Source organism: Choloepus didactylus, chromosome 3, assembly GCF_015220235.1.
Source record: "Choloepus didactylus isolate mChoDid1 chromosome 3, mChoDid1.pri, whole genome shotgun sequence".
Classification (NCBI taxonomy): Eukaryota; Metazoa; Chordata; class Mammalia; order Pilosa; family Megalonychidae; genus Choloepus; species Choloepus didactylus.
Genome location: NC_051309.1, coordinates 179,997,689 through 180,019,682, shown reverse-complemented (window position 1 = coordinate 180,019,682; position 21,994 = coordinate 179,997,689). Strand labels below are relative to the sequence as shown.

The window sequence follows — 21,994 nt, the reverse complement described above, 5'->3', positions numbered from 1 at the left end:
ATTGCAACATGTTTGGTATTTGCAAACTCAGCAGCAAAAGCACCCCACTTCTGGTACCAAAATCCGTTCTAGTTTGCTAATGCTGCCAGAATGCGAAACACCAGAAACGGACTGGCTTTTATAAAAGGGGGTTTATTTGGTTACACAGTTACAGTCTTAAGGCCATAAAGTGTCCAAGGTAAGGCAACAACAACATGGTACCTTCACTGGAGAAAGGCCATCGGCATGCAGAAAGCATCTGTTAGCTCAGAAGGCACGTACCTGACGTTTGCTGACCCTGAGTTGTGTTCCAGCTCTTCTCTTGGCTCCTATGCATTCTTCAAAATGTTGCCCTTGGGGCATTTTGTCCTCTCTTTGCTGCAGCTCCTCTTCAAAATGTCACTCTTAGTTGCACTCTCTTGGCTGAAGCTCTGAGCTCCCTCTGTCTTGAGCACTTACAGGCCTCTCATAAGCTAATCAAGGTCCATGCTGAATAGGCAGAGCCTCGATTCCATGGAAATTATCCAATCAGAGTCATCATCCACAGTTGGGTGGGGCACATCTCCATGGAAACACTCAGGGAATTACAATCTAATTAACACTGATAGGTCTGCCCACACAAGATTACATCAAAGATAATGGCATTTGGGGGGACATAATACATTCAAACTGGCACACCAGGCTAGCGACAGGAGGAAGGGAGAAGAAAGAAAGAAGGAGAGAAAGAGAAAGAGGTAAAGAGATAGAACGATGCCAAACAACCCCTAGCCAAGAAGACAGACAAATGGGTGAAGGAACCATCTTAGGGATACCAGAACCAGAAGATGCCATACAGAGAAGAACTGAAGTGCTAGGTATATGGCTCTAATAGAACCATCCCAGGTACCTCCAGCTATTCAAGCCACCCCTGCTGAGGCCCCAGAAATCGTGAAGCAAAGACAAGCTGTCCCTATTCTGCCTTACCTGAATCCTGACCTACAAAATTGTGAGCATAATAAAATAGCTAATGTTTCATGCCACTACATTTTGGGGTAATTTATTACCCAGCAGTAGATAACCAGAACAGCTCTCATGACATTTCTATTATGCAGGTCTTATCATGGCATTCGCCTATTGTTTAAAAAACTTTAGTGACTCACCATCACTATGATAAAGTCAATGTTTTTTAATTTGCCTGAGAAGATTATTATGTCTTCATTATGTCATTATGTCATCTTTCCATCTTATCTCCCACCAGTCTCCCCAACATCTTCTGAAATCCAGTCATAATGAACCAATCAAATAAAATTATTTTTCACACCTCTTCATATTTGCATATTTTGATTCTGTTCCCTCTATATGGAATGCCCTTTTCATTCCCACCCCTCATTTCCCTAGCAAACTCATACTCATTTTTAGAAACTTACATCATAAATCTCACCCAAACTAAACTCCTACCCCCATCCCAAGAATAATTAAATGTTCTCTCAACTGTGCTCTTATAGTACCCTCTAATCATTTATCATGCTATTAGTTATCTTTCTAGTCTATGAGTAAAGAATTTTATTTTGTTCTTCTTTTCATATTTAGGGATCATGACAGTGTCTGGTACATGCTTGGCACTCAATGTATGTTTATTAAATGTTAAAAGTAATGTCTTCCTCTTTTATATTTCTAGAATGCTAAGCTTATACATCTCACAACCAGTTTTTACAATTTTTCTCATACTCTAGATATTGGAGTAAATGTGTTTTGTTTTGTTTTTTACCCCCAGGGGGAAAGAATATCCTTGAGGAATATCAGAGTTTATGTAACTTTAAATGCAAAATACACAAAAGAGAAACTCAAGTTTCATTTCCAGCAAGAATAATGTTTTCACAAGCTTTTGAGCTCTAATTTCAATGTGCTAGAAAACCCACCTAAAGCAAAGTTCATAAGCGAAGCCTCTCTCCAACTGTACAAAAGATGCAGGTGGCTGACAGAGGCAACCCCAAATGTGGGGAGACAGAAGGCTACGACCAGACAAAGCAACTAACTGCACAGTGCTCTGGAAGGAAGGAGGCAGGGGCAGGGGTAGAGACGTAAGGGGCAGGGAACCACCTAAAGGAAGCGGATTATGGAGGATGTTCATTCCGGAATAAGCTAAACTTTGCCAGCCTCGAGAACTTCTCCCTGCTCATAGGATGGTGAAAGTTACTTTGGTTTGAGAAATGCAGCTTTTGGATCACAATTCTGATAGGCATAGAAATGTGGAGAGAAACCTGCTTCCCAAAAGGCAACTGTTTCAGATATTTTAATGTGTGTAAGCTCTTGCTGAGGGGGTCAAGTATAAAGCTCTAATGTCTGACAATTTAGGGAAACCAACCTCCTAAGAAGTGGAGAAACAAATTTTCACAATCAATATATCAAGTAGCTGAATTTCTTAACTTCCAGATTAAAGATTACTACTGGCTTTCACCACATATAAAGGATTCCAAAGTTATGAAACCACTTGAAATAAAGAAAGGGAAAATACCATATTATATTGCATTATAGTACATGGGACAAGAAAAATACACGTACCTTCTCTTCTGAGGAAATGGTAAGTTTATCACTTGAGATTAAGCTGCACACTTGTTCTATGCCAAGATTGAGAAATTCCTCACTGAGTACAACATCTGCAAAATGTTGTTCTGTTTGGGGGTTAAAAGAAAATCCATTAACACCAACATTCCATTATCATAGTTTCAAAACGCTTAAAAAACAAGAGGTCACACTTAGTCTGAGAATGAGAAAACCAACTGCACTTCCTATACATAAGACCTAAAAAGACAAACCTAAAGAAACTCAGAGACACCTGAGGAAATGGTTTGTACTTGAGTGATTTGTTTATGGCATAGCAAAGCAGAAGCACAGGTATGAAGGTTGCCTTAATATATATACACTGGTTTAGTGAAATCCTCTCTGTTTTACATGGTGGTATTTTAAACATCCATTCCTTATATGCTGATAAGACCATAAGAGTTTACATTTGTAAAACCTTTTGCTTTCACCAATAAGTGTATATTACGTTATATATTCAAACATTTGAATGTATTATGTAAGATATTAAGGAACTCTAGAAAATTAATGGAGTAAGGAAGAAAACCCTGCTTTATCTGATGAGAAGAAAAAGATGTGCAATAATAACCAACACTAATCACAGGAACCATATTTTTAAAAAATCTGTTTGTCAAATCTATCTGAATACAGTAAGACCTACATTTCTAAAACAAGACACCTCTTAAAGGAACTGTTATTAGTCAGGGTTCTCCAGGGAAACAGAACCAAAAAGTGATATCTGTAAATATGAGATTTATGAAAGTGTCTCATGCAACTGTAGAGATGCACAATTCCAAATTCTGTAGTGCAGGTCTCAAGCTGGTGAAGTCTCTGATGAAGGTCTTTGATGAACTTCTCAGGAGAGGCTGGCTGGCTGAAGAAGTGAAAATTCTCTCTTCTCCCTTAAAAGTCTTCAACTGATTGGATTAAATCCACCTGATTGTATTCTCTCATTGCAGAAGACACTACCTTAGCTAACTGTAGATGTAATCAGCCATGGATGCAATCAACTGATGATTTAATAAACCAGCCTTCTGGCTTATTAACCAGCCACAAATGTCCTTGCAATAATGGTTAGGTCAGTGCTTGCTTGACCAGACATCTGGGCACCATCACCTGGCCAAGTTGACACATGAACCTAATCATCACAGTCCATCCCTTGTCAGCTTGGCAGCTATACACATCACTTTAAACATACTTATTCTCTAAATAGAACACAATAACAGACATATGTTTCGCCTAACAATACTCAGCTGACCTGCATACTATCAGAAATGCACTAATTCTCTCCAGAATAGGGTGCAAATCCTTGGGTAGTATTCACTCTTAAACTTGAAACCCTAGAACTTAAATACTGTAACATGAACAATACAACTTATGTCATAAGATAAGGGTATAAGATAGAAAGAAAGCAAAGATATTTGCTTTATGTACAAATACAAACATACTCATAACGAAACAAGGAGGAAATATTCATGCAATCACAGTCCTTATTTCTGTAACTGGTCATGTGGTCATAGTTTGTATTTATCACTACCTTCTTCCACTACCCATTCCATGTTCCCTTTACTCTCAGCAAGCACTTCAGCACTTTGTCTGGTGGGGTGACCCAAACTTTCATTCCTGAAGTTTCTGAACCATTAGTAGTCCTGCTCGGATTGTTTTTCTTGCAGTTTTCCATTGACTTTAATTACAGTGCATGGTAGTACTAAGAGATGCCCTAGGGAATCTCCTATATTCCAGGAAAACTCTTCTTTTCCTCCATTGTGTAGCTGCAGTCCTATTTCCCCTGGATAGTCAGGATCAATCACCCCAGCCAGTACAGTAATCCACTTCCTTGCCTGTTGATTCAGAGGCATGAGAAACCCAAAGTGACCCAGGAAGCAGTCTTAACTTTCAGTTCAGTGGATTTATTGTGTCTTCTGGTGGGAGCACTCCTCCTTTTGGAACTAAGACTTGTAGACCAGCAGAGCTTAAGGCTGCAGGGACAGGAAGCAAAAATTTTCCTAGTGCATCAATAGAGGTGATAGTGAATGGTGTCACTCCCATTTTCACCCCTTGATTCCTGGACCCATGAATCCTGGCTATTGAAGAAACAGCCCCATAGAGTGGATGCTGATTCAGAGCATACACAGCCTCCTGGAGAACACTGCCCCAGCCATGCAAGGTATTGCCACCTAGTTGGTGCCATAATTGAGTCGTCAAAAGGCTATTCCATCGTTCTATCAACCCAGCTGCCTCTGGATGATGGGGAACATGGTAAGACCAGAGGATTCCATGAGCATATGCCCATTCCCATTTCATTTGCTGTGAAGTGGGTTTCCTGGTCAGAAGCAATGCTGTGTGAAATACCATGATGGTGGATAAGGCATTCCGTAAGTCCATGAATGGTAGTTTTGGCCTTTGGCATTGCTTGTAGAGAAGGCAAACCCATATCTAGAGTATGTGTCTGTTCCAGTTAGAACAAATTGCTGCCCCTTCCGTGATGGAAGTAGTCCAGTGTAATTAACTTGCCATGAGGTAGCAGGCTGATCACCTCAGGGAATGCTGCCATATTGGGGACTAAGTGTGGGTCTCTGCTGCTGGCAGACTGGGCACTCAGCAGTGGCTCTGGCCAGATTGGCCTTGGTGACTGGAAGTCCATGTTGCTGAGCACATGTATAACCTCCATCCCCACCACCATGACCACTTTGTTCATAAGCTCATCAAGCAATGACAGGAGTAGCTGGGGAAGAGGCTGACTGGTATCCACAGAACAGGTCATCTTATCCAATTAATTATTAAGACCATCCTAAGCTGAAGTCACCCTCCGGTGAGCACTCACATGGAACACAAATATCTTCATGTTTTTTTGCCCACTCAGAAAAGTCTATCCACATACCTCTTTGTCACCAATTTTCCAATCATACTCCTTCCAAATCCCTGACCATCCAGTCAAACTATGAGCAACAGCCCATGAATCAGTACACAAACACACCTCTGGCCAGTTTATCTTCCAAGCAAAATGAACAACCAGGTGCACTGCTCAGAGTTCCACCCACTGGGAGGATTTCCACTGACTACTGTACTTCAGGAACATCCCAGAAAGAGGATGCAATGCTGCAGGTGTCCACTTTCAGGTGGTACCTACATATCATGCAGAACCATCTGTAAACCAGACCCAAATTTTCTCGGCAACTCGAGTCTCATGGTAACTTGGTGACACTGGCTCAGAAGCGACATTAATTCCAGGAGACCCAAAACATCACTCTGGTCCACCAGTCAGAGTAGGGGCTTATGGAGGTCAGGTGATGGATGGAGTTTTAGCTCAGATCCATCTCACAGTGGAGCCAGTGAATCCCTGGACCTATTCTATGGTTATTTCCCCAATTCCAGAATGCATAATTGGAACAGACATACTCAGCAACTAGCAGAATCCCCACATTGGTTCCCTGACTTGTGGAGTTAGGGTTATTATGGTAGGAAAGGCCAAGTGGAAGCCACTAGAACTGCCTCTGCCTAGCAAAATAGTAAATCAGAAGCAATACCAGATTCCTGGAGGGACCGCAGAGATTAACGCCTCTCTTAAGGACTTGCAGGAGTGGTGATTCCCACATTCTCATTTAACTCTCCTATTTGGCTGTGCAGAAAAAAGATGAATCTTGGATGATAATAGTGGATTATTATAAACTTAATCAGGTGGTGACTCCAATTGCAGCTGCTGTTCCAGATGGTATCATTGCTTGAGCAAATCAACACATCCCCTGGTACCTGGTATGGGTTGGTGACCACTCCTTCCTCTCAGGGCCCCCATTCACTAAGCTATGTTCTTGTGGCTTCCAGAGCAAGGGGTCCCAAAGGACACCACAGACAGTCTCTCTGATGGAGAACTTTGGGGAAGATACAATCTAGAAGGAGGACCATGGGCTCAACAGGGACAATCTGCCCCTGCATAACCCCCTCCCCATAATCCCAAGACATGGATGGTAAAGGAGGAGGATCCTATAGGTCTCCCACTCCTCCCTTCAGCCCCAACTGAGAAGTCTGGCCCCAGGAAGGACATCTGTACCCAGACTTGACTAAATTGAAAATACCCTAGGGGTGGGGCCAAGGGCCCTGACCACCCCGCAGGGGCAGAAGGCAATATATCCCACTGTGTGCAGAATTTGGGCATAGTAAACAAAGCTTTATAGTGCTTTTGGATACAGGAGCCCAGGTCACTATCATTCTCGGAGAAGCCCAGTGGAGGGGGTGACAAATAGCTTTGGAGTTACGGGCATTCTACCACATGACTTTGGGGAGGGAAGTTACTGTCACCCAGTGAGTTGGTTCCTTTGCCCCTGTGGTTCTGTTTCCCTCCAGGGAATGCATAATAGGGACTTACATCCTGCCCTGCAGCACATTCCAGCGACAGTTGCAGGGATACACTCCCCTATCCCAACAAATTCTGACCATCACTGTTAGATGAGTGACGAACCACACACTCCCAATGTTCCCATCTCCTCACTGAATTGTCCAACAGTGGCAATACCCCCTCCCTGGTGGGAAAAAGGACACACTTAACTCATAAAGGGCCTTTAATCTGCGGGTGTCCTCTGCTTCCACAATCTCTGCCTATCATAGCTTGGCGCGGCCAATAATAAAGGCAAGTGGAGCTTGGCAGCTGACAATGGACTATGGGTGTGTGAATACAGAAGTGTCCCCTTTGGCGCCTGCGGTCCTAGACATTGGGCTATTTGCATATTGGTACCAGCATATTCCCCATCTCAGTATCCTCTTGGCACTCCTATATTGGGTCATATGGAAAGCAGGTGCTTTCCACTGGGAAACGAAGAGGAACAAGCCCTGTAAGACATAAAGGTGGCCATTTCAGCTGCCCTGCCTCTAGGACCTTTAGACCCTGGATCTCCATTCGAGCTACAGGGTTCTGCCAGCCAGACCTATGTCAACTGGTCCTTTTGGCTGAAGGAAGGAGCAAAAGGAATTTGCAGAACCCTGAATTTTTAGGATCAAGAAGTTCCCAGATGCAGCCTAGTGCTACTTACCCTTAGAGAGGCAACTTCTGTGTGCTACAGGGTCTTGGTGGAAACAGAAGGGATTACTGAGAGCTCTCAGGTCTTCCTAAGGCCAGAAACCCCCTTCATGTCCTGAGTCCTGGGTAATCAAAACACTAACCCAGGCAGTGCTTAACAGCAGAGCACCATCAAATGGAAGGGCTATATTCAGGATTACACTCACCCCAGGAAGTGACGTGCTTTCATGACCATGCGACAGAGGCTCCCCTCAACAAGGATCTGGTTCCAACACCAGATGAGGGCCCTTCCCTCCCTGCATTGGTATCTTAAGGACCCCAACTCAAAGATGCTCCACCCGATGCTCAGCACTGGTTCAATGATGGTTCAGCCAAGTTGAAGCCATCTGGAGTTCATTGGGCAGCAGCTGCGATTTCCCTTGCCTCAGGCAGACTATATACCACCTCTGGCATTAGAAAAAATACCCAAAGGGCTGAAATGCAAGTAGTCCTCTTAGCCCTGGAACACTCGGACTCAAGCACCTCCATGTATCTATTTACTGATTCATGGGCCATTGCCAATAGCTTAGCAGTCTGGTCAGGTTCACGAAGGGAACACAATTGGAGAATCAAGGGTTCCCCAGTGTAGGAAAGCAACCTTTGGAAACAAGTGGCAGCGTTTATGTTACCCAAGTTGATGCACATGGCAAAGGGCCATATCATGATGAACATTATTGGAATGACCAAGTCCCTAAGGGATGCAATATGTGTGTTGCACCCAAGGAGGCTGGAGATCTTCCTGGGAGAGAGGCAAAGCATAAGCCCCAACCAGGAGATGAGGACAATGAACTTATCCTTGTTGACTCACGAAATAGCTGAACTTCTTTGCTTCCACCATGGGGTAGATCCACTACCAAAATGGATATGGAAATTCTAACACCATGAAATTATGGGTCTAGGAAAAAAAAAGTAATTCCTTCATTAAAAGAGGCCAAATTTGCCATTTAAAAATGTGAGAGATGCCAACTGCCAGCCATAACCCGAAAAGAGCATTTAAATGCTACTTCCAATGGGACTGCTGTGGGCTGCTCATGACAAGTAGACCACATCAGCCTTCTTCCACCATCCCAAGGTATGTCCTATGCCCTGGTCACAGAAGACACCTATTCAGGCTCTGGCCTTGCCTTTTCAGTTCATCACACACATGCAGTACATACATGGGATACCTTGGGAGAGCATCCTTGCCACTCGTTTGGGTACCAAGATGACATCTCCTCTGACCAAGGATCCCATGGCTCCAGACTCACAGAATTAGATGGACCTTCCATGTTACCCACCACCCCCAGGCAGCCAGCATTGTGGAGAACATTGAAAAGGGAGCTTTGGCACCTACACCTTAACAGCTCTCTTACTGTCGCCTTATTTGGGACCTCTGTAAGCTGAACTTGGCAGTTCTCTGGAAGGGAAACATGACCTTATCCCACCTCCAAGCATAGGGAGGAGACAAGCGTGGGGGCGGAACTCAGGCTATGCCACACATGTGTCTTACACCCATCAAGATGAGGATTGGCCCATAAAGGGGAACCAAGGACACACAAATTCGGACTCTACTTTTCAGCCACTGTCAGGGAATCATACCGCTTTTTCCTCCATACACCCTCATGTGATTTCCAGGACAGTGGGAGGTTAGGGCAGCAGGCAGAGGGGTGGAGTGACAGAAGTGGACCTAGAAGTGCTTAGTACACATGGGGTGACAATCCAGTAGGTTGGACCTATGCAGCCTGGCACACATACTGGAGGTTGGTGGGCAACATCCACACACCTACCTGATTGGGCCACTAGCCCTCCTAGGAACAGTCATGGGACACCTTCATGGAGTCCTGACACCTCCCATCTATCAGGAAGGGGTGGAAGTAGGCTGGAAAATATGAGTAAGGCACTCAAATCAATGGGAAGGAGGTGAGATTATAGCTTAGAGCAAGGGGCAGAGAGACTGGGTGGCCTCAGAGAGAAAAGATAAGTTACTGTAAATAGGCTGAGCAAAGTCTTCCATGGGAAGTGGTTGCATGACCACCCTGTAGGACTAGTTATTAATTCCCCCTTCTGCTTCCTATAGATTTGGCCTGGTGGCAACCTGGAAGGAAAACAGTTTTGTCCAGCTGTCCTGGGCCACTGCAGCAGCAGGAAATGTGACCAACTGCCGGATCTGCCATCTGACCCCTCGCTCCCTCTACTCTTTGCTGAGTCGGACTGACACTCAAGAACTGCTTTGCCCTGACTCATGCTCGAACTAACATCTGGAAGACCTTAATTTATGCAGTGTGACAAAGATAATGACACTGCCTTTGGCTAAGGACTCTTATTGGCTAAGGACTCTTATTGTCAACATCTCTGGACAACCTGTCAGGATGCAACAACTCCCGATGTAATGAAACAGGTGAATGGCTCAGTCATCTTTAAAGCTGGTTCACCAGTGAACATGTGACAATCTATCATCCACCTTGGCTGACATTGCTGAGGTCACAGCAGAAGTCCTTCAGGTTCAGCAAACATCATTAGACTCAAAAACGAAAAATAAATAAATAGAAAAAAATTTAAAAAAATAAAATAAAATCATTTGATACTCAAGTCAAAGTAGTGCCTGATAATCACATTGCCTTAGACTTTCTCCTAGACCAACAAGGGGACAGACATGTTACTGCTAACACCTCCTGCTATATGTGGGTTAATACCTCAGGGGAGGTGGAACAGGAGGAAACTAAAACCCAACGGCAAGCCCACTGGCTGCAAAGTGTACAAACTGATTCCATGTGGGACCTCTTCAGCTGTCTTTCAGCAGGAAGGGAGGCATGGATGCCACCATTATTCCAGACAGGCCTGATCATGCCATTTGGAGTAATGGTATGCACAGGTGAAGCCCTCCTAATGTGCTACAGCCGCTAGTTTTCCCAAATCTTTACTGTCAAAATTGTGAGTGCCATGAGCCAGTACCGATCTCCACCTTGGTATCTGAGGTGGAAGGTGGGCTTATGTAGTGGAAGCTAACCTGGACGAATAGGCTAGGCCTGGTAGAGAGGGTGAGGGGTGGGCAGCTGGGGAAGTCACAAACACACCTGGAGGCCAATTCCCAGCCTTCACTATCCCTCCCTTCCTTCCTTTGTGTGCAGATGTTCCGATGCTTTCTTTCTGCAGCCTTGGGGAGATATTAGGTCTAACAGAGTACCCTAACCATCCCTGAAAAGCAGCACTACCCCAGCTGCTTTTCAGGGAATTCTCAGTGGCAGGGCCTCTTACTCCTGGGTTGTATAAATACCCTATCCTTGAGCAGCACAGACCTGTCTCTCCTCTCCAAAGTGAAGTGGGGCATGTAGAGCAGCCAATCCCTGACCGAACAGTTGGTCTCCCCAGGTGACTGTCCACTAGGGGATCTCTTCCCCTGGTCTTTTGGACTCTTTGTGCAGTGTAAGTAATAAAGTGGTCATTTGCTGAAAGTTTCTGTTGTGCCTGAGCCTGTTTTCCTATGACACACCATATAGCAACTCACTCCACACTGGCCACACTGTATTTGGCTATGTGGGCTGAACGCCCTGCCCAGTCTGGGAACCTCCAAATTGATACTGCCCTTCACTGCTGGTTCTCCCTCAAGCGATCAGGACTATGACCCCACATGCTCCTCAAACAGCTTCACAGCTTCCTCCCCACACCTGCTCAACCTCTTGTGCTCCTTCTGTCTCTTAATGGCTCCCACTAACCAATCTGTTTCTAAGGCTGAATGGAGCTTTAGTCATAATTGATTCCTCTGTCTCCCTAAACCCTAAAATAAATCATTTCCCAAATCCTGTTGATTATTCCTAACACCATAGAAATCGTAAGACTGAGTAGTATAAGGGATCTGAAAGGTTACCTGATACAGCCTTTATCATATGTATGAGTAACCTCCAAAACAGCCATAATAAATGGTTAACTAGCCACAGTTTGCACACAGCAACATCATTCCTGAGCACTTGTAATTGGTGGAAAGATATTCCTTACACTGCAATAAACTCTCCTTCTCATTCTATAACAATGGTTTCTGTTCTAGTCAAAAGAACAAGATTATGCAATTCCTTCAAAATTTTGTAGAGAGCATTAATTCTTCCAAATTCGCCTTCCTTGTCCATACTTCTAGATCCTTCAACCATGTGTGACATGGTTTGGGGTCCTCACCATCATCCTGGCTCTGAATTCGGGGCTTCTGTCAAAATGCAACACCTACAAATGAACTCAATTTCACAGATACAGTCTGACCTGGGTAGAACAGAACAGAATCTTCTTGATACAATTATACTATTGATTCATACTGAATACACTATCAACTAAAACCCTAACATCTTTGGATTAATTTGGCCAATACAGGTCTAATCATTGTCATAATGCTGGAGCAAGAAATTCATTTTCACTGAACGAATATTTATTCTACTCATGGTGCCTCAGTAAAGTATAGCAAAAATCAGCAGCTACTGCAAACTGGCAATAAATACGCACACACTAAAACGTGCCTACAAAGCATTTACCTAAAATGTATTGGTAAAGGGCAGGGCAGCTCAGAATTTAATCTGTTTTCTCTATTTCTCATACATGATTCCCATATTTGTAATTTTGTTTCAGTCCTCTTCTTTCTGTCCTCATCACTGCTACTCTAGTTCTCACCCTGTTATGAAACTCAACTATTGTTTCCAATCCTTTGAATCATGTGTTGACAAATTAATTTGCTTATAGAGCACAACCTTCATTGTGATACTAGTAGTTTGTAGCTGGCCACTAAATAAAGCCCAATCTATTCATACTGGCATTCAACATTTAGTTCCTTTTGTCTGAACAAATATCATGTGCCAGTTTGAATATATTGTGTCCCCCAAAAGCCACTGTCTTTGATGTAATCTTGTGTGGGAAGATGTTATCAGTGTTGATTAGATTGTAATTCTTTGAGTGTTTCTTTGGAATGTGCCCCACCCAGCTGTGGGTGAGGACTCTGATTGGATAATTTTCATGGAGGTGTTGCTCCACCCATTCAGGGTGGGTCTAAGTTGATCAGTGGAGCCATATAAATTAGCTGACATAACAGAATGAACTCAGTGCAGCTGTGAGTGACGTTTTGAAGAGGAGCAAGCTTGCTAGAGAGGAATGTTCTGGGAGAGAGCCATTTTGAAACCAGAACTTTGGAGCAGACGCCAGCCACATGCCTTCCGAGCTAACAGAGGTTTTCCAGACGCCATTGGCCATCCTCCAGTGAAGGTACCTGATTACTGATGTGTTACCTTGGACACTTTATGGCCTTAAGACTGTAACTGTGTAGCCAAATAAACCCCCTTTTTATAAAAGCCAATCCATCTCTGGTGTTTCGCATTCCGCAGCATTAGCAAACTAGAACATACCATAACTGCAATTGGGCAAAATTCCTAGTTATACAGAATATGCCATAAAGATGGAATACACATTAAACACACACATTGTGCATGTATAATTTGCAATATATATTCTTCCATATATATTAAGTAAGGATTCTCCCCACTCTTTAGAACAACTGAGCTTTTCTGGTTGCTTCCCTCCAGCAAATAAAACAAGTTTATCAGGAAATGAAAGACAAGTCCCTAGGATGTATCACAGCAGATCTATACGGTATATTAGGTCAGGTCCCTCATTCCAAATTAAGTCCAATGAATTCAACAAAATTTTACTCATTCTGTTTTATGCCCTGTGATGAGCTACAAATTACACTTGATTTCTAAACACCAAGCACTTTTATTTTAAAACCAAAATTAAATGCCATGAGAGGTTCCTATAATTTCTCTACATTCTGTCTAGTGCAGAATTTCATTTGGAAAGTGAGGGTAAGTGCATGGATAACAACAGCATCTCACACCCACAACAGCTGACTTCTGAGAGACTGCTGGTAAAAATCAAAATATATCTGGTCTGCATCTCCTAACTTATTAAATGAGAATACTGGACTAAATAGCTGCTCATGTTTTTTACAAGTACTAACATTGTGCTCCTCTGATTTTGAATACTGTTAGTTTCCAGGAAAAAAAAAATCCAGCAATTCCATTAACAGTTTGGAGAAACCTGAAAACAGTTAACTCAGCTAGAAAAACTTTCAACAAAACAGGGCAGAGAAACTACACGTAGTTTCCCAAGATATAAATGAAGATGAAAATGAATACAAGAATATAAAAATTAGTTCCTTTGAGTCAGCATGAAGTGCTATACATCAAATGCTTTCACAGTTCTCCAGAGGAAGAATCTTCTGTATTAGTAAATTCATATTACAACAGACTCTCAAATAATCAACATCTATTCTCTACTATGTGTATCACAAAATTGAGACCAGTAATACCGCTATTAATAACTACTCTCTCGACACAGGTTTCTTTCAAGAGGGCAGCTTTCAAAATCATGGGCTTATTTTCACAGATGTTTACCCCAGGTAGTGATTCCTGGCATAAATTATACAAGGGCAGGTAACTGATTGAAATAAACTGATTATAGAAGAAAAGGTTAAGGGAACTACTTTTACACAGAATAAGCTACAAATTGGTTACACTTAATTTTCCTTGTAAGAAGCACCTAAATCTTATAGAGCCCGTAGGATGACACGCTTATCACCTGTAGCAGAATAGGGAAATGCCAAGCACATAAAGTGGGTAGCTCTGAAACGACTGACCACTGGGCCTAACGTGAACAGCCAAGAGATGACTGGGAAAACTGGAACCACTGAGCACAGAAAATACATAAAGAAACACAAGAGAATGAGAAGAGAGGAACATGGTCAGCACAAAGCTGAGACTTTGGAGGTTCACATACCAACAGGGTCCACCATGTACTGGAATTGTAGCCTAAGGAGGTCAGTGGGTTTAGTGGGGGAAAAGTGACAGTCATGAGGCACAATGAAGAAGGATCTCAAGTGAGTCAACGGTATAGATTTTGAAGTTTCTGAGCTGATGGCAGGAGTCACAGGTACAGAGGAACAATACAATCTAAGTGTCAAAGAGTATGCAAAAGGAGGCCTACAGAAAGAGGGCTACAGGAAGAATGCTGTAGGCTAATAGCCAGTTGATGCAGAAGCAAGAATGATGATCGTGACAGAACAACAGTCTGGAAGGAGTACTCTTCTAACCACCTTCCCAGTGAGTTGGCGGAACAGTCCCTTAAAGAAGTGTGCCCCCAGTATGTAGGTTTTTGAAAAAGCCAAGTTTCAGTTAGGACAACAGGAGTAAGACACACAAGAAAATAGTTGATGATATAAGAGTTTCACCATTTCACAGGCAGTAGAAGGGACAGAAGACAGACAGTATGGGATACCTGGATAGGCATGGGTAGGGGTAGTTACTATCCCTGAGCCTGGGAGGTGCAAATAGTTAGCAGGGTTAAGAGCAGGAAGAGAACGGGAAATAAATTAAAACTACATTAGTGAGGGAGAACCTAAGATGGTGGTTAGGTGAGACAGAGCAAAAAACACCTCTGTGAAAAACACTAGATAAAAGCCAGAAAGTGACCCAGAACACCAGTTCCAGCGAGGCACCAGCTGGACAAGGTCTGCTAAATCCCCAGGGACCATACATTTGGTGAAACCAGGAGCCTGCATTCAGAAACGAGTGAGTGAGCTGCCTGAAAGTCTGGCGGCTGCGCTGCGGTGTGGGGAAACCATAGGTTTGCATTTGGAGATGGACTAGTTCTTTTTAAAAAAAACAAAAAAACCAAACAACAACAACAACAACAAAAAACCCTGGGAGCGGCTGCGGTTACAACAGTGAGAACCGTGCAGTGAAGCACGGTGGGAGCATGCTGTGTCAACATCTCAGTGTCTGGTCTGGAGGACAGCCCGCTGCTGATAGTCTCAGGGCCAGGGGGCAAAGGGGAGCCAAAAGGAGAAAGAGACCGTACCCCTTGCAGCCATCTTCCTGCCGGCTGGGAATGCTCCTGCCCAGGGCCGGAGCTATAGCCCAGAGCCACGCCAAAGGTCCCAATGTGACGGGGAGTACTTCCCGCAGCACTGCACACACGCCACAATATTGGCCGTGGACAGTGGCCTTTAGTGCACTCACAGCTAACTGTCCCAGAGCTGGGAAGGTGAGGAGCCGTGTGAAAAGGGGGATATTAACCTGCCCCATTCAACCGTCTTTACAACAGGCTGGGAATGCCCCTACATGGCCCAGCAGTCCCAGAGCTTCCCTAGAGGGCCAGCGTGCACTTGTGATGTGTCACAGCCTTCCCTAGGCAGAGGTCCTGGAAGAGCACAGCTGGGAAGGGGGACCCACTCGGAAATCCCAGGGACCCTACGCCAATACCAAGGACTTGTGGGTCAGCGGCAGAGACAATCTGTGGCAAGACTGAAATGAAGGCTTAGACTCTTGCAACAGCCTTAAATCTCCAGCCGGGAACACCTGGGAGGTTTGATTATTAAAGCTGTCCTGCCTCCCTAACCACACAGACACATGCCCCACATTAAGCACCAACAACACATCCAAACATAGTACACCAATTGGATCCCACAAGAATCAGATCCCCACACACCACAAAGACAAAGTTGGGAAGAACTCACTTGAGGGGAATAGGTGACTCGCGGACACCATCTACTGGCTTGTTAGAGAAAGTGCACACCACCAAGCTGTAGATCTGGCAAATCAGAGATCAGTACTTTTTATATCCAGAAAGAACCCTATTAAGTAAAGCAAATGCCAAGAGGCCAAAAACAACAGAAAATCCTAAAGCATATGTTAAAACCCGACAATATGGAGAACCCAAACCCAAACACCCAAGTCAAAAGATCAGAAGAGACACAGTACTTGGTGCAATTAATCAAAGAACTAAAGTTAAACAACGAGAGCATGGCACAGGACATAAACGACATGAAGAAGAGCATGGCACAGGACATAAAGGACATAAAGAAGACCCTAGAAGAGCATAAAGAAGAAATTGCAAGAGTAAATAAAAAAATAGAAGATTTTATGGAAATAAACTGCTGGCCAAATTAAAAAGACTCTGGATACTCATAATACAAGATTAGAGGAAACTTAACAATGACTCAGTGTCCTCAAGGACCACAGAATGGAAGATGAAAGAATAAAAGAAAGAATGGGGAAAAAAATTTAAAAAATCAAAATGGATCTCAGGGATATGATAGGTAAAATAAAACCTCCAAATTCAAGACTCGTTGGTGTCCCAGAAGGGGAAGAAAAGGGTAAAGGTCTAGAAAGAGTATTCAAAGAAATTGTTGGGGAAAACTTCCAAAACCTTCTAAACAATATAAATACAAAAAGTATAAATGCCCAGCGAACTCCAAATAGAATAAATCCAAATAAACCCACTTCAAGACATATTCTGATCAGACTGTCAAATACTGAAGAGAATGAGCAAGTTCTGAAAGCAGCAAGAGAAAAGCAATAAGACTAAGTAGTGACTACTCAGCAGCCACGATGGAGGCAAGAAAGCAGTGGCATGACATATTTAAAATTCTGAGAGAGAAAAATTTCCAAACAAGAATACTTTATCCAGCAAAATTCTCCTTCAAATTTGAGAGCTTAAATTTTTCACAGACAAACAAATGCTGAGAGATTTTGCTAATAAAAGACCTGCCCTACTTCAGATACTAAAGGGAGCCCTACCGACAAAGAAACAAAGAAAGGAGAGAGAGAGAGAGAGAGAGAGAGAGAGAGAGAGAGAGAGAAATTTAACAGACATATATAGAACAATACATCCCAAATCACCAGGACACACATTCTTCTCTAGTGATCATGGATCTTTCTCAAGAATAGACCACATGCTGGGACATAAAATAAGCCTAAATAAATTTTTAAAAAAAATGAATTTATTCAAAGCACATTCTCTGACTACAATGGAATACAAACAGAAGTCAATAACCATCAGAGACTTAGAAAATTCACAAACAACTGGAGCGTAAAAATGAGGGAGAGATGAAAACATTCCCGGATAATCAAAAGCTGAGGGACTTCACCACTAGTAGATCAGTCCTATAAGAAACACTAAAGGGAACTGAGCAGACTGAAAGGAAGGGACACTAAACAGTTGACTGAAACCACATGAAGAAATAAAGATTTCCAGTAAAGATCACATGGCAAATATAAATACCAATACTACCATATTTTTGATTTGTAACTCCACTATTTACAGGATCTAAAATACATAAACTGCAATGAAAAATCAGTGGTTTTGGACTCAATGTAAAATATGTAATTTTTGACAAGAACTACATAAAGGTGGGGGAATGGAGGAATATAGGAACATAGTTTACGTGTCCTGTTGAAGTTAAGTTGGTATCAAAGAAAAACAAGACTGTTATAGGCTTAAGAGGTTAAATTTAAGCCCCATGGTAAACACAAAGAACGTATCAGAGAATAGGACCATAGAGATGAAAAGTAGAGTATGGGTTACGAGAAGTGGGGGAAGGGGCAATGGGGAGTTAAGAAATGAGTGTAGGGTTTCTGTTTGGGGTGAAGGGAAATTTCTAGTAATGGATGGTGGGAAGGTGATAGCCTTGCAACATTCTAAATGTGATTAATCCCACTAATTGAATGCTAGGGAGGGGGTGGAATGGGAAGATTTAGGCTATATATATGTTTCCACAATAGAAAAAAAAAAAAAAGTCTAAATAAATAATGGCTATTAAATGCCAAGGATGCTCCTGGATGGGATCTGAGGATGGAGGAGAGGAGGCTCAAAGGGACACAGTTGGGACAAAAGAAAGAAAAAAAAGGAAATATAGAATGTAAGCTTTGTATCAATGTTGAATTTCTTGAACTTCTTAGCTGCGCTTAATGGGATTGCATAAAAGAATTTTCTTGTACATGGGAAATGTATATGTGAATTATATTGTTTGTTCAAGGATGTGTGTAGCTTGCTCTCATATGTTCAGAAAACAGAGCAATAGATGATGGATGATAGGGAGGCAAAGAAAGAAATGTTGGTGTGACAGGATGTTAAAGTTGGTGGATGGGGGTATCAGGGGAGGGGGGTCAGGGTATGCTGGAGTTCTGTGTATGGGGTTTGTATTGTTTTTCAAAATAAAATTTAAAAATTAAATTAAATTAAATTAAATTAAAATTTAAAAAAAAAAGGTACATGAGTGACTGGGGAAGAAGAGGACTTCATCATAGGCAGTCTTGTTACTGAGGAATGTTCAGTATTTACCAACACCAAGAATTTCAACTAGAGCACTGGTTTGAAAATGATACTGCAAATTCCCCCAAAGGTCAATTAGAACAGGTATTAAGTAGCTTCTCAGATTTTTAGCATGGGGGTGGGGGATTATGGCAAGAAATGGGGATGACTAAGAATTTGAAACTACTTTTTCCCTTAAATTTGCTTGAAATTCTTGAAATCTACTGCTGGTAAATCCTGACTATCAACAGAGAGCTTTAAATGAAATTCATTTTTCTATTTATAATTATAATCTAATTTCCAAAAAAGTCTTTTGCTGGAACTGCTAAAATGCATCTAAACTGATGAATTCAATATTTATCTTCCTTTTGGTCTGCCAAAATTGCTAAAAGCAAAGGTCACAATGATTTGGAAAATGGCTAAAATTTGGACACCATACAGAAAATACCGCTCTTTTCCTTAAGAGCCTACAAAGCAGCATTCCCCAAACAAGTCAGTACACTTTGAGCGAGCGGCAAAACTTTTCCTTTTTAGGTATGAAGCAAAAAATAATTTCATACAATTTTCAGCTAAGAAAATAATCATTCAAGAACAAAACAAAAGCTGACTACAGTCCAGAACACCAAGCCTCAACATGCAGGCCACTGAACCTGGCTGGTCTGGTGGCTCTCAGTTGTCACTGGTTTGAAGCTGCTCACTGCATACCTTGCAGAAGCAGCGCCGGCCAGCAGGCCAGGTTGGGATTGCCAGCCTCATGGGGCTGAGCCATGAGAGCAAGTGCAGCAGGATGAGGGGGATGATTCCAAGCCCCCCTCAATTCATCAGACTCTGAGATTCTCACATTTTTACTTTCTCTGATGATGCTGATACTATTAAAAATAAGCGTTTGAGTTCACTGAAGAAATTTCCACCTTAATTCTTTCACTACCCCTGTACGATTTAACTACAGTAGACATTAGAAATCACAATTCCAATCTGCAATAGTAAGGCATGCAATGGATCTTATGTCCAGAATCTCTGGGGGGTTTTCAAAGTACAAGGAGCGCTCCAGACACTAGGGCACACAGAGTCATACCTCGGAACAGAAAGTACCCCAAGCCTAGCAAAGTTTCCTCCCTTTTCCATCCTTTCTTCCCACCTCAGCTCTTTTCTCTCCTTCCCCCTTTCCATTCATTAATTCAATAATTCAGTTCTATTCCTCTGTCACTGCTATTCATCTCTTCCTTTTCTTGTTCTTAAGCCTGCCATAGGTCCTAATTAATTAGCCCACTGCTTAAGATATGGAAAAGAAAAGATAAGCTATGAACCTTATTGCCACAGTCCCACTTCACGCTCCTAGAGCCTTTCACATGCTATACGATTTGATGTGGGTAGATTTTTCTGAACATTTAAGGTGCTTGGGTTTAGAATAATTAATTAGGAAACTAGAAAACAATTGTTTATGGCAGAAAGAGAGTGCTATGGGCATCTTCCTGCATGAACTCCTTACTTGCCCTCCTTTTCGCTTCATTATGAAGAACAATTTTTATTATTATAATGGATTATTTATTTAGAAAGCTTGTTGCAACTAGTTATCAAAATGCCAAAGACATGGACAAAAGACATGGAAATAGCTCTGTTATATAAAGTTGGTCTTTGTAATAAAATTCGTTAAAAAATCAAAAGGATAAAGCATATGGATGAAAATAATATGACAGAATTTACTTCAAAATACCATAAGAGAATGCAAAAACTCACCAAGCTAAAGACACACATGTATTGGTGCACTTTTTTATGTGTATTAGATGCCAATAAAAAATTCATATATAAAAACAATAACAGAGGAGGGAGAAGTAAAGAGGGATATAGTAGAAACAGGATTGTGGTAGTTTGGAAGCTGTATGTACCCTAGAAAGAATCATGTTCTTCTAATCCATTCCTGTGGGTGTAGACCTATTGTAGGTGGGACCTTTTTTCTTTAATTCAGTTTTTTTTTTGAGATATATTCACATATCATACAATCATACATGGTGTACAATCAACTGTTCACAGTACCATCATATAGTGGTGCATTCATCACCCCAATCTATTTTGTGAACATTTTCCTTGTATCAGAAAAAGTAAAAATAATGAAAAAATAGAAGTAAAAAAGAACACCCAAGTCATCCCCCCCAACCTATTTTTCATTTAGTTTTTTCTATTCACCCATCTATTGTAGGTGGGTCCTTTTGATTAGGTTATTTCAATTGAGATGTGACCTATCTCATTCAAGGTGGGTCTTAACCCTTTAAATAGGTTATCCTTTATAATAGGATAAAACACATACAGAAGCTTAGAAATGAAATTAAAGAAGCTCATGGAAAAGCCCCTAGAAAAGCTAAAAGAGACAGAAGCTAGGAGAGAGAAACATTCAGAGAAGTTTAGAGAAAAAGCCACAGACAGAGAAGCCAGAAGCTGAAGCAACAAAACCCGGGAGAGAAGGACAAGTAGATGTCGCCATGTACCTGGCTATCTGGCAGAGGAGCCCAAGCTCACTGATAACCCAGTCTTCAGAAAAGGTATTGTCCAGTTGATGCCTTATTTAGGACATTTTCATGGCCTTAGAACTCTAAATTTATAAGCTAATAAATCCCCATTGTAAAAGCCAACCCATTTCTGGTATATTGCATTTTGTCAGCAAACTGAAACAAAGAATATCCGTGAATTGACAACTGCTGAAGTTGGAAGATGGGTACTATTCTAATTTTGTATGTGTTTGCAGATCTCCATAATTAAAAGTTTTTAATGTTACCTATAACCTAAGGAACCCAAGCAAATATAAGATTCAGAATCATGGCATGAAAGGAGAACATCCTTTAAGATTAAACACTGATTTAAAATTAAGAGCATTAAAAATGAAGAATAATGAATCCTTATAATTTTGATGAAAGTGACAATTTTTCCTGAAAACTTTTTTATATAGTTATGAAGATGGAATCTAAGCTAAAATAATGAGATGTTCTAATTCTGGTGTAAATTGTTCATATTTTGTATTATTCTACAGTAAATTTAAAGTTTTTAAAAGAGAAAAATAATAAAAGAAAATCCAATTGTGGCCTAGAAACAAGGTAAATGAGCTGGTTCTTGTATGAGTGAAACTAAGAGTTCTTTTGCATTAATCTTTTACATTAATTCCACTTTACTCATTCTTCCCCTTTCCTCCATCTTAATAGTTAGTAGTATTTATCAAGCACTATGGAGAAGACTAGCAGCCCAAGAAAGATATTATATTAAATAGCAATTGCTTCAAGCAGGAAAAAAATACCAAAAATGCACACGCCTCCTTGCTGT

General features: G+C 41.8%; 1 protein-coding gene across 2 annotated transcripts in view; it reads right to left on the bottom strand.

Moving 5' to 3' along the window:
* Positions 1-21,994, bottom strand: part of KLHL2 (kelch like family member 2) — a 141,378-nt gene that overhangs the window by 22,168 nt on the left and 97,216 nt on the right. For both annotated transcript variants that reach the window (XM_037830960.1, XM_037830961.1), the window contains one exon: positions 2,521-2,630. In XM_037830960.1, coding sequence (XP_037686888.1) covers positions 2,521-2,630 — 110 coding nt within the window. The remainder of the gene's footprint in view (positions 1-2,520; positions 2,631-21,994) is intronic.